The sequence below is a fragment of the Channa argus genome, chromosome 1, assembly GCF_033026475.1.
Source record: "Channa argus isolate prfri chromosome 1, Channa argus male v1.0, whole genome shotgun sequence".
Classification (NCBI taxonomy): Eukaryota; Metazoa; Chordata; class Actinopteri; order Anabantiformes; family Channidae; genus Channa; species Channa argus.
In genome coordinates, this window is record NC_090197.1 from 6605208 (window position 1) to 6628598 (window position 23391).

The following is a 23391-nucleotide window of genomic DNA, read 5'->3' on the forward strand; positions in this document are numbered from 1 at the left end:
TTAAATAAGACTTGTGTGTCTGTACACAAATCTGTAACTGTGTATGTAAAATAATGTGCAAATGTAAAAAAACACTAAATGTAAATATCTAGTTATCATAGAAAACACAGTTTTTAACTAAAAGAGGTGAAAAGACTCACAACTGGCTGTTTTTTTACACGTGGATTATTGCTTCTGTCCTGTCGTCTGGGACATTTGTCTGTGTGTACAGAGATTTGTCCTTGACTTTGTCCTGCTCAGCCAAACAGTGTTTCTAGTGTTTCTGTACTGTTAGCTACAGCAGCTAACGTTAGCAGATGCAGGCAGCTCAACAGCTACAGCTAGTGTAGCTAACAGCTAACAAACAGCAGGAGCTAACTTTACTCCTAAAAGTGCTGTTCAGTGGCAACTGCACTTGTGCTTGAACAAACCTTTCAGAGGACAGGGGACACGTCTTGGAGACCTACAAGCAGAAGTCCAGTTTCCACTGAACAGCACTCTGGGACAACCAGGACCTGTCTAGACTGAAGGTTTGGATCCAAATATGAACAGTGTAGGAAGTGAAGCTACTGATTTTACTTGTGATGATACTTTTAGCAAATATCATTTCACCAGTTATGATACAATTTAGTCTTGATATTTAACTTTGAATGGCACATGACAACACACTGTATCCTACAAAAGAGAGAGTTATAACTTATACCATATAAATAATATATAAAAAAGAATGAAGACTACATCTAGTACAACACTCAGTCTGTGAGAGAGTGAATGTAGCTACATTAGCAAAGAAGTTTCTCCTGAGGTAAAGCAACAGAGTAGAGAGGAGGTGAAGCATCTTCAGGGAGGCTGCGAGAACTCGCTTCTACCCGAGGTTCAGAGTAGACAACTTTGTCTGTGTCAGCACAGGGGGAGCTGGCTTCTCTCTTAGGAACGTCCACCTCGGAGTAGACTAAGTTACCAGAATTGTCTTCAGTCTGAAATGTAAAAATCACAGGTCAGAAATTAGCTCTTCATCACTGTCACATGTGTTTAAAACTTTATTTAAGTTCATCTTGTCTTGACTTATACTTAAGAGTCAGGAAGCCACATTAGACATTTAGCAGATGCTTTTATCCAAAGCAGCTTACAAGTAATGAGCAGACACTAGGGGCAACTGTGTGTTCAGTGTCTTGTCCAGGGACACTTTGACATGTAGCCAAGAGGAAGCGGAAGTCAAACACTGACCCTGTGGTTTGTGAAGGACTGTTACACCAGCTGAGCCACAACCACCAGAACAGGAAGCTGCACTGCAGCAGTCTGATAGTTTTAGTTTTTCTCTGTTTTGTTAGATGAGCGTCATTACATATAATTTATCTTAATGCTGTTATTAAAGGATAAATTAATCAACCCTCACAATTAGCCACTGACTTCCTTCACTTTTCTATTTCCTGAGGCTTTATTTACCAATACTTTTATTACAATATAATGAATAAAAACTCTCTTTGTTTCACAGGCCAGAAAACCAAAAGTGAACAATTAGCTTATTTCTAACTATAATCTTTGGGTCTGGGCTTAAAGAATGATCTGGTCCAAAAGCTTTTTTTTTTTACATACTTACATACTGAGCACAGGTGGCTGTGGCCAAGCTGTATATATCTGTGGTCCTGACCTCATCTTGATGGATCAAAGTGTAAACTGTAGACGCTTCCACAGGATCTCTGACCTCTTCATACACTCTGCTGGACTGTAGGAGGAGAAAGGTTTGATATGTATCAGCTGGTTTTAACAAATATTACTGATGATAGGATTTATTCAGACTCACCTCTCTAACATTATCATACACTGTTTCCACAGGACCTGAAAAACATGGTTCAGAGACTTAAAAACACATCAGCTCAGACTAAACCTTCAGAAATTCTTATTTCAATTTTGTGCTGGTTGAAGAAAGAAAAAACACTGTACTTTTTTAAGCACTACATCAAAAGTGGAACAGCTCTGTACATGTTGCATTATGACATTTTCCATTCAACCTAAACAGTCATAATGTAGCTTGTTAGTCCCAACCCTCTGATATGAGCCACAGCAGCTGTACTACAACTTCATCACCATGGTTACAATAATAAAGCAATGATATGAATTGAAATAGATCACTGGACCATTGACATCATGGTTCTGATTATCAACACACAACTGTGAAACAGGTTAAAAGAAACTAAATCCTCTAGTTAGAAACACAATCTAAAGTTGTTTTCCATATCCGTACGTTTTGCATTTATTAACCCGTTCATCTACCCAGACCATCCTGTGCACATCATGGATGTATTTAGTAGAACTGGGTAACAGATTACAAGTTGGTACCTGATTCCTTCTTATGATAGTTGCTCACAGGCCCTAACTCTGAAAGTCTTCATGCCTTAGATTCCAGATTCCAGCTCTTTTCTGTGTCTGTGTGTGTGTGTGTGTGTGTGTGTGTGTGTACCTTTGAATTTACTGCTCCTCTTCCTGCAGAATATCAGCACAGCCACTGATAATATGATGATCATGAAGACCAGAATCAGACTGATAACCAGCGCTGCACCTGTGGCAGAATTAACAGTAAAATTAAAATTAACTAGTGATAAACAGGCTTCACATCCTGATCTTAACGACGTCTTTCCTTAGTCTTTGTTTTGTTAAAGACGTCTGCTTCTGTACTTGCTGGAAAACTCTCTGCCTCCTGTTATATTGTACTTCTAGTTCTTTACACTTCAGAAGGAAATGTTGAACTTTTTACTCCACTACATTTGATTCCTTGAGTTACTCTGCAGATCCAGATTCTTAATAAAAAGAGAAACAGCCGACAAATCACAGTGTGTTTTAGAGTGAGTTTATGAATTTTACATCATAATGCACTGATATTGTAGTGTAGCATTTTTACTTTTTACTTTCTTTAGTGCATCAATGTATCAGGTCTACAGCAACTGTCACTGAGGGTCATGTTCATATTTCTGTGCTGAGTAACACTGTTTATTATAGAGGGAACTTTAAATGTACCTGATGATCCTGTTTCAGGCTGTTTGTAGGTTTCAGTGGAGGATGAGGATGAAGTTATGAATTTTGCTGAACTGGAGCTTAAACTCTGTGTTGATGATGATAATGAAGAGAATGTACGTGATGTTGTTGAAGGTTGGAGAGCTGTGCTTGGTGGTAAAGAGGTTGAAGCTGTGAACAATGAAACAATCAGATAATGATCCAGAGGAGATGCTGTTTTCCTCATGATGTTAATAAGATGAACTGCTTTTCTGTCGTCCTGACAACAGGCCTCAATTGTGAGATTACTGTAGCTCAGTATTCTTGTAATACATCCATTCATGGAGTTCATCCATAGGTGTTCACTAAACATCACAGATGCAGCAAGAAAACAACGTTTGAGGAGACTGTGCAGAGAAGAACATCAGACTGGCTGTTACTGGTTAGTGAGAGCTAAAAGAGAGAAAAGGAAACAAGATGGATGTGGAGCTGACTAGTTCTTGCTGGTAGATGAGTAAATCATTCTTTTTAGCTGCTTGTTACATTTTGTGTTAGTGAAGTTCTAGTTTTTGATCATCCACACATGTTGACAGAGGTTCAGCAAATGTACCAATGTTTCTGAATAAGCCACTAACAGGAGATTGGAAGTGGTAACACCTGCTCTTGTGCTTATTCATGTAGAATATTAGCTGTTAGTTGTTTAGCTTGTTTTTACTGTTAATGATGAAAAGATGCAGCACTTATTTTACCTGCTTATTTGTAACATGAGAAGCTGTCAGAGAACAGTCAGTTTTCTCACAGCTTCACAGACATGAAGGAACATTTTCAGAACTTTCAGTAGAAACTCACCTTCTGTGACAATGATCTCAAACTCATCATGTGAATCTGGGAGCAAACGTCTGTCCAAACTACACCTGTACAATCCTGAGTCCGACTTGTTCAGCTGTGTGATGCTCACATACATGACTGTTGCTGAATCTGTATATTCAATACTGTATCTGCCGCTCTGAGCTCTGTTACTGGTTGTTTCAATGAGAATGTTTCCTTTTGTACAGCCTCCTTTACAGAACAAAGTCCTTCTTCCAGAGGACGAAAATGAGCATGAAACTGTGATGTTTCCTCCTTCAGTTCCTGTATGAGTGGTGATTTCTGCATTGGTGAGACCAGTGTTTCCATCCTGCAGAGCTGTTGAAAAGATGAACAATCAATAGTTACTATCTTCCTGTAAGATGCTACAGTCTGATGATGATTCCTGTTTTACATTTCCACACAGTCACACTGAGCACAGAGCTCATCACTTCTACTACAGTCACACTTTTGATTCTGTCAATAAAGATTTAGAAACATCCACCTGTGTGATTTCTTTTCCTAATCAGTTATTATCACATGTGCCTCAACAATTCAATTCAATTCAACTTTATTTATATAGCGCCAATTCACAACAAAGTCATCTCAGGGCACTTTACAGAATAAAGTTAAGATTATAAAGATGTATAGAGAAAACCCAACAATTCCCCCTTGAACAGTGGAGAGGAAAAACTCCCTTTAATGGAAGAAACCTCCAGCAGAACCAGGCTCAGGGTGTTCGACCATCTGCCTTGACCGGTTGGGGTGAGTGGAAAGTGAAGACAGAAAAGAAAAAAAGCAACAACAAAACATCGGGCAGGTTGGTAGGACCAGTAGGAAACGGGAAAACACACAGCTTCAAAGCTGAGGACACCTGCAGAAAGGCACACAAAGAGGGGGACCCCTCTTTGTGTGCCTTTCTGCAGGTCAAAGGACAAAGACAACTACGGGAGAAAACACAGAGTTAATGACTCTGGAATATCTGTGTTTTGGGTCCTTGGGTTTAGTTACATTTGTAGGAGGCATTTATTTTTTGTTGTTTTGAACAGCCAATCAGATGACACGGTTGGTGTGAGGAGGTGAGAAACAGATGTGTGTAGACAAATGATGTTCATACTACAGACTAAAACAGAGATTCCAAGTTTGTAAGTTACAAGAAGGGAACAGAGGAAAACACAGAGAAAAAAGTAGATAAAAAGTCAAAGTACAAAGAAGAGAATAGTGAGCAGGATAATGAAGGTGATTTCTTTGATCTGGAGTCAGATTTGTTCTGGTATGAGGGTGAATGCACCAATTCCTTTGATCAACATATGGAGTCAGTGAGTAGAATTTACTGTATCTACTTCTTATTTTGTAAAGTAACTTTAGAGTCACACCAGGAATGTTTAATAATTAACTTTATAACTGTAACTTTATAATGGAACTTAGGTCAATCTGCTGTGGTGTTGTCACTGAGGATTTCCACATTATGTGCTGGGGCTGGGTGGGTGAGGTGGAGAATGAGTTGCAGTGTTAAAATGTGTGTTTCCTGTAGCTACTACTGTTACAAGTTATGTGTGAACACACAGACTATAATTATTATTTACTTGCTCAGGAAGCATCCTGGACAACCAACTATAGTCATTTTTACTTATTACTGAAAGTAGTTATACTTTTACTTTACAGACTGCAGGTATTTCTTCATCCATCCAGTTGTACACTCAATACATTAATTTTATTTTTCCATGTGGGTTCTGCAGGGGCTGTTTAGCTGTGACTAGAGCAACTCAGAGGACAACAGCTGGACAAGCAACAACCCATGAAGAAGACGCTGGACTAACCTAAATGAGACACAAGTGGTGTGCTGTGTATGGGAGGAACCCACCATGAAAAAGTCAGAAGTACCACTTTGTGTGCAGCATGAACAGGAACTTACTTTGTGTGTTAGCAGCACTGAATAGACAGAAAACAGCTAAAGAAAATGCTAAAGATAGAAGGAGCAGAGATAAAAACTGAGACACAAAAAAAGACTGAAAATAATTTATATTTTTGATATTTTTCACATCGACAAACTTCTTCTACAACAGAGTAAAGTTAAATACGTGACATATTTAAAGAGGAACTTCTGCTGAAACAGTGTTTGTGCTGCACAATTTATCACCATTTTTCACTAAGAAGTGAGTCATGTCCAGACAGACGCCCAGTGACAGTCTTAGGTTATGATGAAGAGCAAGTGGAGAAAAGTTGCACTAATGCTGCTTAGTATTGAGACATGGAAGAGACAGAACAAACAGAGCAATGCTGATGTGTGTGTGACTAAACTAAACCTCCATTAAAACTAAGAGAAAAAGCTCATTCAGAAAATCCAAATAAGTCTAGAAAATAAAAATACTCACAGAGGAAGAAGAAGCAGATTAAAATGTGATGAACGTCCATGTTGAGGCTCTGATGACTTAATGCTGCCTCTCTTCCTTCTTCACTGTCAAAGCAGGAACTTGTCACTTCTCTAGAAGACAGAGTCCCTCCTTCAAACACACTCATCTCCACTCTCCTCAACTCTTTCTATCAAAATCAATCAACCACAACATCAACACCAACTGATGGTTCTCTGTCACTGGAGAGTCATAACATATTACATATGTTCTAATTATAAGTAGTTTAATAATTGGCTGGATAACAAAACCTATATCTGTCCTGGTTCTTGGACTTTCTTTAGTTTCACTTCCTGCCCGTGGATTTAATTTTGTAGTCCCTCAGTACCATTTCCTAGTTAGTTTCTTTAGCTTTCTCCTTGTTAATTCAAACATTGCAGATGATGTAAATTCCCACTTGAACCAGTGAGAGGAGCTTTTGCTCCTCGTTGAGTTTCCATCAACTCAACAAAAATACTAAAACATCTTTGATATGAAATAAACAGTCAGAAAATTGCTCATAGACATTAGTTTGAAAAAAAGCTGGTTAGTTTGAATGGCCTTTAATCAATTCATTTCTTGTTTTTCTTCCTTATTCATTTACATCCTTTTAACTTGTTTACATGCAAGAATGATTTTTCATAAGTTCCACTTGACTTTACTGGAACTGAATGAGAATATGTACAATTGTGTAAAACCCCAAATTCCTTATCAATTTTCATTTTATTTTGAGGAAGTAAATTATTTTAATTTACAACATTTTAAAGAGACTTAAGTGATCTTCATGTTTAACTACAAACTACTTTTGGGGAACTGAGCAACTGTAAAAATATAATAAAGACGACTAAAAATGATGTGATGAAAGGAGAGAATGACAGAGTAAGATAAAGAGTGAGATACTCAGAAAGAAGAAGCAGTGATATGATCATCTGTGTTTGAGGCTCTGCTGTCTCTTCCTTCATTACTGACAAACCAGAAAGTCCACAGTGAAGAACTTAACTTGTCATGTTTCCTGTAGGTGATGAGTTTAGGTTTGAGTTTTGTGTTTTTGTTTGTTTTTGTAAATTTGGTTTAGATTTTGAACATATTTCTTTTATGATTTATAAAGTGGTTGAAAGATTAAAATTATTTTTATTATTCATCCAGTCCATCAAATGTAGATGTTGGGTTTTACTAATGTTTATTGTTTTAATGTTTTAATGATTTTACTCTGTGAAGACACAGTGATGTTGAAACATTAGTTTGCACCAATAAAACCAATGTTTTTTATTAGTGAGCATCATTTGTTAGTTTTTTTTTTAACCATAAACTGCTCTAAATAATGAGTTCCTCCTTTAAACATAACCCACATTCAACTGGTTTTTTTCTTTAGGCTCATCAACTTGAATATTTTATCTAATAATTCACATTCTCAGCCTGCTGTGTTGTCAGGAGCTTACACTTAGTCATACAGTTCTCAGAGCTCCATCCAGGATATAATGAAACTGACCTTAAAGGTTTAACTGTTGATCAAACACACAAACAAACACACACACACTAAAATAACATAAAATAACACAAACAACAATAGAAACAACATAAATGGAAACGGTGCTATGGTCAGTGAATACTTTGTACATGTATTTGGTAACAATGGGGCAAAATGTGCAAACAAGACAACATAAAACTATAATGTAGAACTAAAATCTTTCATTTAATTTGTACACGTCTGAACGTCCTTGCGGCAAAGGCATCTATGGTATCATCAAATGATACCTGCCTAGAAACCTCTGAATTTATGCAAATTAAAGCCAGTCAGGAGCACAGGGAGATGCAGCATAAGGTGAAGGTAGAGGTGGCAAAGGCCAAACAAAGAGCGTATGAGGACTTGTATGTTAGGTTGGACACTAAAGAGGGAGAGATGGGAAGGATGTGCAGCAGGTTAGTGTGATTAAAGATAAGGATGGAAATGTAGAGAGGCCAGATTGAGGTGGTTTGGACATGTTCAGAGGAGAAACTGTGAATATATCGGTAGAAGGATGCTGAGGTTGGAGCTGCCAGGCAGGAGGTCTAGAGGAAGAACAAAGAGGAGATTTATGGATGTAGTGAGAGAGGACATGAAGTTAGTTGGTGTGAGAGAAGAGGATGCAGAGGACAGAGTTAGATGGAGGCACATGATTCACTCTGGAGACCCCTAAAAGGGTACAACCCAAAGGAAAAGAAGAAGATATATAATCATATAATTAATAATAAACCTCTTTACAGAGCAACATTAGAGAAGATAGAAAGCTGAACTTAACAATATTGCATGTTTTATAAAGTCCTGCTCTTCTCACAGTATTACAGTTTGATTATGATTCTGTGACCTTTTCTTTATGAGTGGTTTTACGTTTCAAAAGTTTTAATGCAAACATCAAATTAACCTGGAAATGTCCATTAAAAAAGAAACTACACATTTTTATTTTATTGTACAAGACATAAGGACAAATAGTCAAAAGATAGATAAGATGATCAGCTCTGCTCTTAAAATTGGCTGTTTTTACACAACTTATCAAATTTAGTCTTAGTAACATAAAGAGTGGGGATAAGTCTGAGTAGATAGAACTTTTTTCCACTTGTTTTACTTTGTATTTTACTGTTTACAACTGTTAACTGTTACCGTGAGGAGTTGAGCCTGTTTCACTCGGTTTGTTTCCTGGAAGAGGAACAGAACAGATTTAGCTTTCATGCCTCCAGGACCTGTGTTGAGTTTCAAGTAAGATGTAGAACATAGAAGATATTTAACCTCCTCTGTGTTGGAGTTGCTGCATAATTCTGTCAAGTACTGATTTGAAGAATTTAGGCAGAATCTCGAAACACTGCTGAGTGAACAGTTTCATTAGCTGAGGATTTTCTTTGAATAACGTTTTCCACACATCCTGCTTCATCTCTATAGTTTTGTTGCTGTTGCAGTAAACTGCCTGAACGTCATCAACCAGGGCAACAATAACCAAATCTGGGAGGTTTTGGATTCCAGAAGATGCAGTGATGAGAAACTTGAGGGAATGTTTCACTGTGAGACAACATAAAAATACATTCAGTATTCAGCCTTAATATACTGTACACATATTGTCCCAAATGGGACATTTACAGTGTGAACATGTTCAGTCGAAGCCTAAAGTCTTTTCAAACTGAGGTAAAACTGTGGACGCAGGGAAAAAGTGCAGACTGAAGTAAAGAGTTTAGAGATTGAAATGTGAACTTACTTGGTGATGAAACATGACAGAAGAGAAGCAACAGAAATAACGACTTCATCCTGATTTGATCAAGAATCACGGAGAAATTATCGAGTAAAGTAGAGACAAGAACCTAATACAAATGTCCTTAAAAAGCCATTTGTTTCATTGATGATACACCGCGTATTTAAATGAGTTTTCCTTTCTTTTGAGTTACATTACATGTTAAATGTCTCCCCCCTCTGGACAGATCAGGAAGTGACTTATAACGGGACCCACTTTACAACACGATACACAAATGTGTTTCTGAGGAACAAACATTAAAGAACAATTAGGAAATTAAGTTCCCACGTCTGTAGATCCACAAATGTCACTATAAAATGTGACTTATGGGGATTTTATTAAGATGAATTACTAGTTACTTGATCTACGTGATTTGAATCGTGTTTTTTAACCCAGTGTTGTTTAAATGTAGAAAATTGATTCACTGTTAGTAGCTGCTGTTTCCTTTACATCACGTACTGCGCTGATATCTGTCAGTTAATAACTGTGATGCTGAAGAAATTTTAAAAACTTAGCAGCAGCATCCCAAAGCTCTGTGTTGTGTTATTGTTTGTTCTTGCACTATAATTTAATTTATTATGGCCATGTAATTTTTTAAAAAGGTCATAAGACTTTATGATGTTTTAGACTGAAGTGTTTTCGGTCAACTCTGATGTTAAAAACACTTAAAAGTTGTACATTTTACCACCACAAAAAAAAAAAAAAAAAAAAAAAAAACAACACTCCACTAAAAGTCTGTCAGTCGTCCTTTACTAAAGGAAAAGTGCAGAACTGAGACATTACAAACATTGTTTTGCTATCAAACATATAAATGCTCAATATAGAGAAAGAATTATATAATATATAATTGTTTATTTTATTCTGTAGCTTTTTATAACATGGAAATATTCAAATATCCACAAATATCTCAAAATGTTAAATCCTGTATTGGAATTCTGGTTTAATATGACATCAGTTTTTAAACCAGTTAAGTAAAATTACACAACAGTTAGTTCCACACAAACAGTTTGATTGGAGAAGTAGTTTTGAAGTACTTAAAAAGTACTCGATCTCTGACGAGTTACAGTAAACCTGTGAATTTGTCTAGAGAGAGTTAAGTTGTTAAGTTACTGCATGTGAAACATAAACCCACAACACAAAAAGTCCTTCAACGACACTTTCATACAATTAAAACAAACAATTTAGATCATATTACTCTGTATCTGCCACTGTGAGGTAGAAAACCTCATTTTTTGTTTGGATGATCCAACTTAACTCAGTAAAATTGTCTTAATTTGTTGTTTTTTAACAAAAGTGAACAGACTGGACAAGTACAAGTTACATGACAGAATCAACAGGGAAATGAGAAGGTAGATGGTGAAATGCTTAAAGAAATAATGTGATCCGACTGTTTTATTTACCATGTGATATTTATTGAAATGCTCTTCCTTCATTTGTTACTTGTTTACATGCAACAGATCTCATCATCATTTCACATCTTGAATTTTTGCCTGTTTTGTTTGCTTTAGTCTGAAGATGTTACACATTTTGCCACAATAAAGAACTTTAGAAAACGTATGAAAGTAACTGTCTGTATCTACTTCCATAGATTGAAAGGTATCATCATGTATCTGGATGTTCCTGTAAAAGGAAGTTCTCCCACTTTGAACTCACAAATGGAGAAAAAAAAAACATCTTATTTAGTTTTCATCAGACTTCATGTCAGATAAATGTCCTCAAGAACTTTGATGGAAAATCTCCACAGGTTTAACCATAAAGCTCATCTTTGTAACAGGTGGGATGCTGAGCTACAGACACACACTTTAAGCTTTAGTACTTCAGAATATAACAGATAAAATAAAAAAACACCAAAATTCTTTAAATACATTAAGCTTTGAGTTGCTGTTGCAGGTTTAACACACAGTTAAAACAGACACATTTACACACAATTAAAACAGATGAAATACAAAAATTATAACAAATTCAAAAGAACTTGAATTTTAAGACACAGGTCATAAAGTTTCATTCAGGTCAGTGATGTACTGAACCTCCACACTGACCAGGCTCAACAATTACATATCTTAACAATAAATGTAAAAATATTACTTGGTATAAAAATATATTTAGTACATTTAGATGAAGTGCTGTGAAAAATAATAAAAATAGTGGTTTTGATTTCAGTAACTTCACTAGAGTCCTAATCTTCACTGGGAGCCTGTCAAGACAAAGTTGAATAGTTTGTTAAATACTTTTTCTAAACAACAAAATCAAATATTGCATTAAATGACCTACTGACATATATATTTCTGTAATGTAAACATGTGCAGATATGCTAAAACTGAAACTTTCAACAGCAGGTTCCCAGACAATGATCTTTTTTTCTACCAGTGTTCGATTCAATTCAACTTTATTTATCTTGCGCAGATATAGAGAAAACCCAACACATCCCCTCTGAACCAGCCTTAGGAGGAAGGGAAAAACTCCCTTTAACGGAAGAAACCTCCAGCAGAACCAGGCTCAGGGTGGACGACCATCTGCCTTGACCATTTGGGGTGAGTGGAAAGTGAAGAGAGAAAAGAAAAGAGCAACAAAAGCAACAACAAAACATCGGGCAGGTTGGTAGGACCAGTAGCTGCATGCTGGAAAACACACGGCTTCAAAGCTGAGGACAAATGCAGAAAGGGACAGAGAGAGGGAGACAGAGAAGGACAAAGACAACTACGGGAGAAAACACACACAGAGTTAATGTCATACAGTGGTGACAATTGTGGGGTGAGGGGAGAGGAGAGAGGGTCAAGAGGAGGAAAGGAGCTCAGTGCATTGGGGGGTGGGTCCCCCAGCAGTCTAAGCCTATGGCAGCATAACTATAACTAACTATAAGCTTTATTAAAGAGGAAGGTTTTAACCCTGGACTTAAAAGTAGAGAGGGTGTCTGCTTCCTGAATCTGAACTGGGAGCTGGTTCCACAGGAGAGGAGCTTGATAGCTAAAGGCTCTGCCTCCCATTCTACCTTTGGAAATTCTGGTAACCACAAGTAGGCCTGCATTCTGAGAGCGAAGTGGTCTACTGGGATGATATGGTGCTATGAGATCTTCTATATATGATGGAGCCTGAGGATTCAGAGCTTTATATGTAAGAAGCAGGGTTTTAAATTCTATTCTAGATTTAATGGGAAGCAAATGGAGAGAAGCTAGTGAAGGTGAAATATGATCTCTCTTGCTAGTTCCAGTCATAACTCTTGCTGCAGCATTTTGTACATCATATATCATATGTTGCAACTTTAACTACAATATTTAACTCGACTGACTACAGTTATTAAACATTATTATGGTAAAAAAATCACTTGTATATTTTGCTTTTAAACCAAACCACAATCTTCCTCTAACCTTAACCAAGGTGCTTTTGTTAAACCCACTCTGGAGTCTTTGGTGTCACAGTCCTGCTTTTGTACGGACACATTCTGCCCTTTTTTTCTGGTGGTAAATCTAATGACTTATTTCTTCATAAGTTATTTTCACTACAAATGTTGCATAGAAGGTTTTTAGGAGACAGGGTTGTAACGTTCAGTGTGATTAGGATTTCTGTGTTTCTGGCAGCACTGGAAACAAACTTACAACTCGTCGTGTTTTTAAGTGGAATTTTGATGTAATTGTAGTTTACTTGAATATTGTACTTTTGTTTTACATTTTACACAAAGTTTTAGGAGAGAAATGTAATTTTTCAGTTATGTTCAAATTTAGATTTTACAATATAAAAATACATAATAAGTTCATAGAATACAATAAATTGTTAGATGTTTAACCAATCATTTTCAAACTGGCTGAATTGCAGAGTTAACAACTGGCTGAGATTCAAACTGTTGACCTTCTAGCTGTGAGGCACCAGCACAAACCCCTCCCCCACCGTGCTGTGCTTACTTTAGGTACATTTTTCTTCCCCTTGGGATTTCTGGTTTTATGGGCTCTATTCAAACAACTGGACCGTTTTGCTCATCAAGACACATTTTTCAGAGTGTGGAAGCTTCTTTTAGCTTTTGATTGGTTTAACAGAACATTGTTCTTAATGCAGAATGTGAATAATAATCAGCCACATGTGAAATACAGGATGTAAATTGTGGGGGTCATTGTGCTAATATCATAAAAAGAAAGTCACTGTGATCAGTCAGGAACTGAAGTTTTATCTGATGATTATCAAATAATACCAGACACAGCTTTTTTTATTATTTAAAAACATATGGTAATAATAAATAGGTACATTATTTTATGAGGGAAAAATACTTTCTTTCTTCTTTTCTTTCTTTTGTTTTTTTGCTGAGAATATAAAGACCAGAAATCAAGTCTTAATAAATAGTAGAGTATGTTAACTGAGGATGTTAACTGGGTTCTTTTGGCAGTAAAGTTACTAAAATTCAGCCACACAAAAAATCATTCACCAGTCTCTCACCAATATTCTTCTTCTTCTTCCTCCAGATGACGAGTGCAGTGATGCAGACTGACAGCAGCATCAGTCCTGCAACAACTCCAACAATGGCGTCGACAGGAGAAACTGGAACCAGGACACAGCATTAAGATTTGTGTCTATGTGAAACTCACCAATGATCGATCACAATTGTTGAGTAAGATTATGTTTTTTTTGTATTTTTGTGTAAAGAGGCTAAATGTCTGTACATCTACCATGGTTTGAAGAACCAAGGTCTTCTACATTGTAACTGTCAAATTACACCACTAGGTGGAGGATTCACCAAAGTGAGCGCTAGTTCAAACTGAAACTGAAACTGAACTGAAGCCTGAAAATCTTCAGGCCTCTGCTTCTCAGACAGAAACAGCCTGATTGAAGGGACACAACTAACGTCTCCTGTCTCTACTTTGTCCTGTCCAAAACAGAACATCTAACCTGTCTACAGGTCACTGTTGTTTGGGGCCTGTAACATCTACACTTGGGTGGAAATGAAAATGCTCAGTTTATAGAATCCACTTTAGATTTGAAGTATATGCAGCAGATTGTATGAATAAGACCAAGAAGTTAGTCAAATGTAGTTTTGGTTTTCACTCATATTTATTATATTTCTGTAGCACAGACAGGGCCTGTATTTGTCCAGCATCTCAGAATCACTTACTTCATGGCTCTGAAAGTTAAATTAAAACCATAAACACTTCTACCACTGAGTAAAACTTACAGTATTTATGAAACGTCCTACTCTTAGTTTTGGTGAAGGTGAAGGACGACCAGGAAACAATGTGACCTCACAAGTTATTGGGACGTGTTGGAATCTTTTTGTAACAATTGAGGTTCCATGTTTTAGAGAAAACAGAAATTCTCAAATCACTATCGAAGTTTGGCTTTAAAATCACAAAACAAATAATACACAAAGTTTTCATAAAGTGCCTTATAACCTAAGAATTCTAACCTTTACTGGTCTACACTCGTCCTGTTAAGTCAAAATGTGAAGCTGCAATGATTTTTGGATTAACTGAGAGAATCTCTCCTGGTAATTTCTCACCAGTTCAGACACCTCTGAAGCTCTGCTACATTTTGGTGGAGACAGGAGTGATTTCCTACTCTGAGATGCTCAATAAATAGAGGTCCTGGTCCAGCTTTAGAGGACAATCAAAACTAACAAAGAAACACATATTTTCAACACGTCTGACTTTCGTCTTACCACAGTTGGTCCTGATCACAACTTTGTCCAGTTTGGTGGTGATGTTTTTCTTTACACAAGAAAACTGAAACACACACTCGTATCTCCTCCAGTCTTCAGGTTTGATTGATGAAATATTCAGATCAACTCTCATCTGGAAGGTTCCATCATGGTTGGGGAGGATCTCTTCATGGTCCACGTCCTCATGAAGCTCCTGTCCATCTTTCCTCCAGAACATTGTGGCTCTGTCAGGGTAGAAACCTGTAGCGTGGCAGCTGACTGGAGAGGATGGAGACTTCTGGAGGAGAGACACTGAGGGAGGAACTGGAAGAGAGAAGAAGTTAAAGGGAAAGAGTGGAGAAAGGAGTAAAAGGGTAAATAAGAAAAGAAAAAGAATTATATTGAACAGGGACATATCAGGCTTAAAAGACAAAAGGAGGAGAAGCAATTAAAGACATAATTCACTGTGTTTATATGAACACAGTTGTGAAATGTCATCAGATCATGTGATTCCACCTGTTTTCAACAAGAAGCTCCCCCCATGATATAAACACATCCCCAGCCACGCAGGATAAGTCTGAGTGAGGAAGTGAATATATGATCCTATTCCAGCTTTGTCAGCCTCCCAGTCCTGTTTGATGGCGTCAGCCTCTGGTTTCACACTGATCCACGTTTGCATCGTCAGGTCTAATGACATGAAGCCTTCTCCATCATAACCACATTGTACAAAAAGAGTGTGTTCTCTGCTCTGTTCATCCAATTGAACTCCTTCTATGAACTGTAAAATGTGGACACCTGAGAGAGTCAGAGAAGAACAAACAGTTCACGATGACGTATAAATGAGTATTTTAACAACATTGCATGTTTTATAATGTTCTGCTCTTCTTCTAGTATCACAGCTTCTTAATGACTTGAAAGCAGATTCTGTGGTTGATGAGTGATTAACCCAAATTATAAGTTTCAGTTTTAAAGGTTTAAGTGCATCTTACAGGTTAAACTGTTTTCAAAGTGCATCCATATTTACATTACTGTTCACCACTGTGAACTGTTATCATGAGGAACAGAGCATGTTTCACACAGAGGAACAGAGCAAGGTCATCTTTCATATCTGCAGAGCAGGTGAAAAGAGGGGACATCGCTGCTGTCTCTGTGAGGACACATGGTCCTTCACGCTGCTTATTTAAAATTATATTCCGAACAATTTCATTTAGAAGATGTTGAAGCTTGGACCATGTCAGACTCTCTCACTGCCCCCCAGTCACAGATCCAGCTCCACATTCAAGATTCAAACAACTTTATTAAACTGCATTGAATTGTTTATTTACCTTGAGAAGTTGGGAGGCTTTCTGCAACCCGATATTAAGGATCATTTACAGATTGAATAACATGGTTTTTACTGGGCAGCAATTGTATAAAAAGTTAAATGAAAAGAAAAATGTATATTATTTTATTTCTTTGAGAAATGTGATGGAGATAACTAATAAAATATTTGTTTATATTTAAGTAAAGTGTAAATACATGAAATTGACAACAAGTGTCTTTAGTTACACACCATCACTGGTAAAGAGCCAATATGTAGATTATGTTTGTTATTTAGTGTCATGTTGGTCTCTTTAACCACTGTCCATGCACACATGCATTAATAATGATTATTTCATATCTTTACTTAAGTAGTTTGACTTACACCAGTCAACCACAACATTAACACCATCTGGTTCATAAGTTAACATTATTTTTCCCATATTCACTTCACACCACTAGGTGGCGTTAATGATTAGTGAAGTGTGTGTTTTCAAGATGAGGTCATGAAGCAGAAATCAGTTCCCACTTTCATTCTTGTGCTGTGGATCAGTGTGTTTAAGTCTTGATATGTCATTTCTGTGAGGAGCAGCCATGTCATGTAATTCAAGCTCAGAGGCCCTGTCACCTTTAATCTGGGTGATGTAGAACATAGAACATACTGCACCTTCAGTTTGATTGAAGTGCTGCATAATTCTGTCAAGTCTGGATTTAAAGCGTTTGGGCTGTATCTCGACACATTGTTCAGTGCACAGGTCCAGGAGCCCAGGATTGTCTTTGAACAGTTTTTTCCACACATCGTGGTTTACTGAGATGGTTTTGTTGCTGTCGCAGTAACCTGCCTGAACATTATCAACCAGGACAGATATCATCAACTCTGGGAGGTTTGGGAATCCAGATGTTACAGTGTAGAGAGTCTTAAGGGAATGTTTCACTGTGGGACAAAATAAAAAAGTTATATATACTGTTTACATATTGTCCCAAATGTGGCATTTACAGTGTGTACATGTTCAGTTGAAGCCTAAAGTCTTTTCAAACTGAGGTCAAACTGTGGACGCAGGGACAAAGTGAAGACTGAAGTAAAGAGTTTAGAGATTGAAATGGGAACTTACCTGGTGATGAAACGTGACAGAAGAGAAGCAACAGAAATAACGACTTCATCCTGATTTGATCAAGAATCACGGAGAAATACGGTGTTTGGACTATTTGGCTGAAGTTCTGCATAATGTGAGTGATTTCCATCAAATCAGTGCCACAAAAAAACCTTTTTAAGTTGATCTATCATACACCGCGTATTTAAATCAGTTTTCCTTTCTTTTGAGTGTTACACTAGATGTTAAATGTCTCCCCGATGATCAGTTGTGCAACTTCCTAAAAACTCAGGAAGTGATTTATAATAGGAACAAAAACTGTAAACAAATGAGTTAGTGAGGCGCAGACGCTCCGCCCACAAACTTCAGACAGGTGATTCACTAATGGACAATGAGTTAATGAAGTTCACACAAATGCCACTGATTTGAATCCGGTTTTTAAAACAGTGCTGCTTACATTGAAAAAAATTGAAGTCCACCGAATGTTAGCAGCTGCTGTTGCAGCAGGAGAGCACATAAAACGCTTTAGATCCCGTTTGCCTAAAATTATTAGATTGTCATCTTTGTGTTATGATTATGAATTATTTTTTGTTGTTTTTGCTGCGCTATTGTGCAAAACAAAACACAGGACTGGAAATAAGTTATTGATTTGTTAACAAGCAAATACTATCAGACACATTCAATCTCTAATAATAAAACAAGCATTTAGAAATAAAGTGGATGAATGAAAAGTTTGAAGATTTTTGTCAATTAATTTCGCCAATTAAAGGGAAAAGTTACTGAGCATCAGCTGCATTAATTAAAAATATATAAATGTGTATATAAATATAAATAGGTCAAAAAATTCCCAAGTGCAACTCCAATGACAGCACCAACAGGAACCTCTGAGGGAGGAACTGAAACCAGAACATAACATTCAGACCTTGTGTCTACAGCTGCACATCATTTGTCTTTAGGTTGTTAGTTTTTAAGAACATAGAGCAAATCACATGAATAAGACGGTGAGGTAGGAAACCACAGGGAGCTCAGAGTGAAGAACATTGTTTCCCACTAACACACTTATGTGCTGTAACATCACTGTGTTACAGATATGATGAATATGATCAGTATAATACTATCAAAACTGAACTATGACAATAGTCATAAATCATATTGATCCTGTTAGAGAAAAGCTTGGTTTTTGTCTTAAATAGCAGCATTTACTTCTACAGTGTGTCAGACCCTGTTAAAGTGCAGCAGCAGCTGTGAGACTGACACTCTGAGCTCATTTGTCCAGCTTTGACCTGGAATCCATGACACAAGTGGGATGTGGAGGAACAGTAGAAGTGTAGCCTAGAAGTTCAGGTCTTGGACCCAAACTGCAGCCTCATTGTTAAATAGGAGTCAGATTTCCTCTGTGCTGAAGTCAGCAGCTGGTGATGGACATGCATGGACTGTGCTTTGTGCACGTTAGTGTGGGTTTTTTTCATACTTGGTGACTCTGTAGACTGTTTTGTAGGAACCACATTGAGCAATTGCCTAATCAGGAAATGACTGGCTATGACTATTTTGAGACACACAGCACAATGTGTGATTTCCCTAATAACCGTGCTACTGTTAAAGCTGAGGGCAAATATATAATATTTTCATAGTTGTTTTGGAGCAGTATATGAACTTAGCAGTGTGCTCTTTAACATTTTGAGAGCTAAAGTTTTAGGGGGAAAACAAGCAAAGAAACTGGTGTATATTTGTCATTTTACATCTAACTTCAGTCTTACCCCAGTTGGTCCTGATCACTGCTTTGTCCAGTTTAGTGATGATGATGTCCTCAACACCTTAGAGCCTGAAACACACAGTCGTCTCTCCTGTCTCATCTGGAAGGTTCGATCAAGGTTGGGGAGGATCTCTCCATGGTCCACGTCCTCATGAAGCTTCTCTCCATCTTTCCTCCAGAACATTGTGGCTCTGTCAGGGTAGAAACCTGTAGCGTGGCAGCTGACTGGAGAGGACGGAGACTTCTGGAGGACAGACACTGAGGGAGGAACTACGGGGGTATAAGAGGCACAGATTGATTCAGTTTGTCAGTTTTCAGTGAGACTCACTTCATTGTTTCATAAACCACATATATGTTACTGCACACTGAGTAACCTTATGATTTTAAAACTACATCTGGTCATGTGATTCTGCTCCCATAATGCAAACACTGCTTCGACCATCAAGGACAAATTGCTGAAGAGTTTATTATAGTAGTGATGTTTTGTTCGTAGGTGGCAGCCTGGTCTGTGTAATTCCATCTTAGATTCTTCAGGTCTAATGAAATGAAGTCCTCTCTATCATAACCAAACTGTTGATATCCACCATCATCTCCAGACTCATCATCCCATTCACAGGCAAAACACTCCTGGAAAATGGGAAAAGAAATGTGACGGAAATTGCAGCAAACCAGAGTTAAATTGAAGTTAGTTATCAGTTGATTTCAGATATTTATCACAGAGACACTCATTCACTGCTAATTGTTGGATTTTTCCTACTTTTTAATGACAAAAGTGGGAATAGATGCAAATAACACATTAAGCTTGGATGTGTGTTCAGTTTGATTTTAGTTAGACACAGTGAGAAGCACACACACAACAGGTAAGTTTGAAAAATTAAGGTAAGTATTTGAAAGGAATAATGATGGAGTAGGGGAAGAAGGGAATAGTTATTCCTCTGCAGGACATGGCAACACCAGTGCTGATGTATGACTCTCTATCACAGAGACCAGGAAGTGGAAAGACTGGGGCTGACAGAGAGCTGACGTGTGAAAAAACATGTGTCTGCATGTACATAGTCAGAAGGAAGAAGAGATTAGACATTAGTGAATAGAGGATAAATATACACACTATCCTCCTCTTAGAGCAGCCCCACCAGAATAGAAGCAATTACCACAGAAGAGAAAAATCCAAAACCTATATCCAAGATCCTCATACATCCAAAATCTAATCCACAGGGAGAAAACAGGACTAGTACAAGCTGAGGCAGAAGATCTGGAACTAAGGTCAGGAACTAAAGAAAACAGACAAAGCCAACGTGACAGAGTGAGGGAAATCTGACAGCCAAAGATAATTTACAACAGATGTTTCAAATGAGGAAGTGGGCCATGAAAGGCAGCTATCAACATCAGGCCAAACCAGAAACAGGAGCAGAAATTATACTGTAAGAGACAATACAACACTTTAGAGGTGCTGAGAAAAACTCCCATTTCAGATGTTTACAGTGCAACTGTTACCAGTCATACTTTCACATGTCCAAACTGAAAAAAACATTTCACATATCTATAATGTAACTTTGAATTGTTACCAGTCTAAATGTCCACATTTCATATGACTAGTCAAAATGCAATTTCAGGTGTCAATAGTTAGATTTAACATAAAAAGGCCAGAGTCCATATCTGTTTTGAGATCAGAAATGGGAAAATGGAAAAACAAGTTAATTCTTCAATTTTAAATTTCAAATACAAGAATGAAAAAAGAGAAATAGCCTCTTTTGCTTTCACATATGTGTATTGCACAAATTTACATTTTTCTGTTCCTATTTTAAAAATAAAAGAACGAAAAAGGGGAAGGAAAGTTTGAATTTAACCAAGTCATCAAATGGATGTGGGAGTGTGGCAGTGAAAGCTTTTATGCAGTAAAAGCTCTGTGTCTTGGGATGATGGCCATAGATGTATGAAAGAGAAAATAATATTAGTTCCCAGGAGATGCCATCACACCTGGACATCTGTGTTACTTCTATAAGCTATATAATTCTCTGTCACTGTGCATGGGTTCAAATACAACACCACCACTGTGGAGATGAAGTGTCCTTCAACACAAAAACACAGCAACATCCATGGACGTCCATTCTTACGGTGAGTAAGAACAATCAGCTGTAGCATGAGAAACACAATGCATGGACCCTGTGATCAGTCTGCAGCCGCACAGCCCCAAACTCAGCAAGCTGTGTTACACTGTGTGTTCTGACACCTGTTGATTATGCTCAGTACACAGTACAGTCTTTCAGCAGATGTTCTACAGAAGCTCTTGGGGAAGATTCGACCAAACAGACCAACCTTTACTCCACACAGAGCTGGATCTTGGCGTAGGCCATAGAAGGCGGTTGCCCAGGGCGCCACCTGCTGGAGAGGGTGCTGCTGCAAAAAACTAACTTTTTTTAAACAATAAACACAATCTAATAAATAATTGTAATCATTTGCAGCCCTGACTGGCCCCCTTTCCTCGTGGGGTGTCTTGAAAATAAAAAAAAAACTACTGTGCATGTAGTAGGATGAGGCACATATGAAAAATCAGTTGGTTTGACATATCTCAGACAGAATATACTGAGAAGTCGTCACACAACCATTCATACTCACATTCACACCAACTGGCAATTTTATAGTCACTTATTAAGCTAACATGCATTTTTTTGGACTGTGGGAGGAAAATCACACCCAAAGTATCTGCAGGAAACCAACGCAACCACGGGGAGAACATGCAAACTCCAAACACAAAGGCTACAGCAGCATCTTATCACACCGTTTAATGAATCATTGTCAAATGCTCTACACACTAGTGGACTAATAATAATGACTTTTTAAACATGAGTGAAATTATGGAGACAGGAAAACACGGCACAGTCTATAGTATAGAGAAATTATAAGTATTAATTTATCATTTGTTTTAGACTGACATGTATTTATTATCATTTTTTTTCTTTTTTGTACATCTCTCATGTTGTTTAACAACATCAGGGAATCAGAGTTTCTGTTACTAAAATGCTTCAGAATAGAGCTGTTTGCCTACTTATGTTTTTGAAGATTAGAGATATTTTTATATATGATACAGGTTTTGTTGAGGCCTTTAGCTTTGTAATGATGAAGACAGTTTTTATTGACTATTTTCTTGATTTAGTCTTAAATAACAAATTGTTGAGGACAATTATATATTTATACGAATCAAACATCATTACGGGTTAAAGTTGAATCTGCTCCGTACTTCAGAGCAGATGGTTGTTTGTGTCTCAGTCTCTCTGCTCAGTGCAGGGACCATGTTGTAATAATGGGATCAGAATAACAACAAGGTCACAGGGATGGAGCTGTTTAACAGTTGATGTCATTCTGACAGGTTACAGTAAACCTGTGAATTTGTCTATAGAGGAAGTGAACAGAATGAGATGGAAGAACAATAAACAAGCACTTGTTTTTTGTGAAGTTACTGGATGTGAAACATAAATTCACAAACAAGAATTCCTTCAACTACACTTTATCTATTTAGAGTTTTAATTGAAGAGTTTAATGAACAGATCTTCATTGCCCCCACACCCACAGAGAGTAAAGATAATAAAAGAATTCAGTGACAAGCTGCAGCTTGAGACATCATCTCCACATCTGAGGAACTCAATCACCTTGATGTACTGTGCTGTGTTACATGAACCAGCAGGTGTTAGACTTTAGCATCAGACGACCAGAGACAAGAAGTTTAGTGGAAGCAGCAGAAACACGTAACAGAGACTTAATGAACTACACACATACACAATTTGGAAATAAACTGGAAGAGCAACTCAAAATGTTGTTTAACACAGTGCAACATTGATATAATGACAATAAAACACATGAAATACAAACATTACTATAACAAATATAAAATAGAACTTAAAGACACAGGCCATAAAGTTTAATTCAGCTCAGTGATTTACTGAACTTCACACTGACCAGTTGACTGGCTCAACAATCTCAATAATAAAATGAAAAAAATTTCTTTCAGGAAAATACATTCAGGAAATTTAAATGACCTGCTCTATAAAAATATTTAATTTTTTGACTTCAGAGTAATTTCACTAGATTCCTCTAAAAAGAAATAGTTAATAGTTAGTTTGTTAAATACTTCTTTAAAAAAAAAATCACAAATCTTAGTTTTTTTACAAAA

At 37.2% G+C, this 23391-nt stretch overlaps 2 protein-coding genes across 5 annotated transcripts; both read right to left on the reverse strand.

Annotated features, from left to right (window-relative positions):
* Positions 1-28: 28 nt before the first annotated feature.
* LOC137100525 (immunoglobulin mu Fc receptor-like) lies at positions 29-6441 on the reverse strand. 2 transcript variants are annotated; one of them, XM_067478397.1, is made up of 7 exons: positions 6192-6438; positions 3820-4155; positions 2995-3162; positions 2441-2539; positions 1784-1818; positions 1580-1705; positions 29-956 (listed from the first exon to the last, which is right to left on the reverse strand). In XM_067478397.1, the coding sequence occupies exons 1-7, from the start codon at positions 6334-6336 to the stop codon at positions 762-764; spliced, it is 1104 nt and encodes a 367-aa protein (XP_067334498.1). In that variant the 5' UTR covers positions 6337-6438; the 3' UTR covers positions 29-761. The 2 variants fall into 2 exon arrangements, with proteins under 2 accessions (XP_067334498.1, XP_067334505.1); XM_067478404.1 differs by having other exon boundaries at positions 888-956; positions 1576-1705; positions 6192-6441.
* Positions 6442-10325: 3884 nt separating this feature from the next.
* LOC137100547 (major histocompatibility complex class I-related gene protein-like) lies at positions 10326-21696 on the reverse strand. 3 transcript variants are annotated; one of them, XM_067478438.1, is made up of 7 exons: positions 21540-21696; positions 19228-19850; positions 17047-17313; positions 15597-15875; positions 15102-15404; positions 13886-13987; positions 10326-11657 (listed from the first exon to the last, which is right to left on the reverse strand). In XM_067478438.1, the coding sequence occupies exons 3-7, from the start codon at positions 17249-17251 to the stop codon at positions 11647-11649; spliced, it is 900 nt and encodes a 299-aa protein (XP_067334539.1). In that variant the 5' UTR covers positions 17252-17313; positions 19228-19850; positions 21540-21696; the 3' UTR covers positions 10326-11646. The 3 variants fall into 3 exon arrangements, with proteins under 3 accessions (XP_067334539.1, XP_067334547.1, XP_067334530.1); XM_067478446.1 differs by lacking the exon at positions 21540-21696 and having other exon boundaries at positions 19228-19493; positions 19598-20860; XM_067478429.1 differs by lacking the exons at positions 19228-19850; positions 21540-21696 and adding an exon at positions 17492-18641.
* Between the last annotated feature and the right edge of the window lie 1695 nt (positions 21697-23391).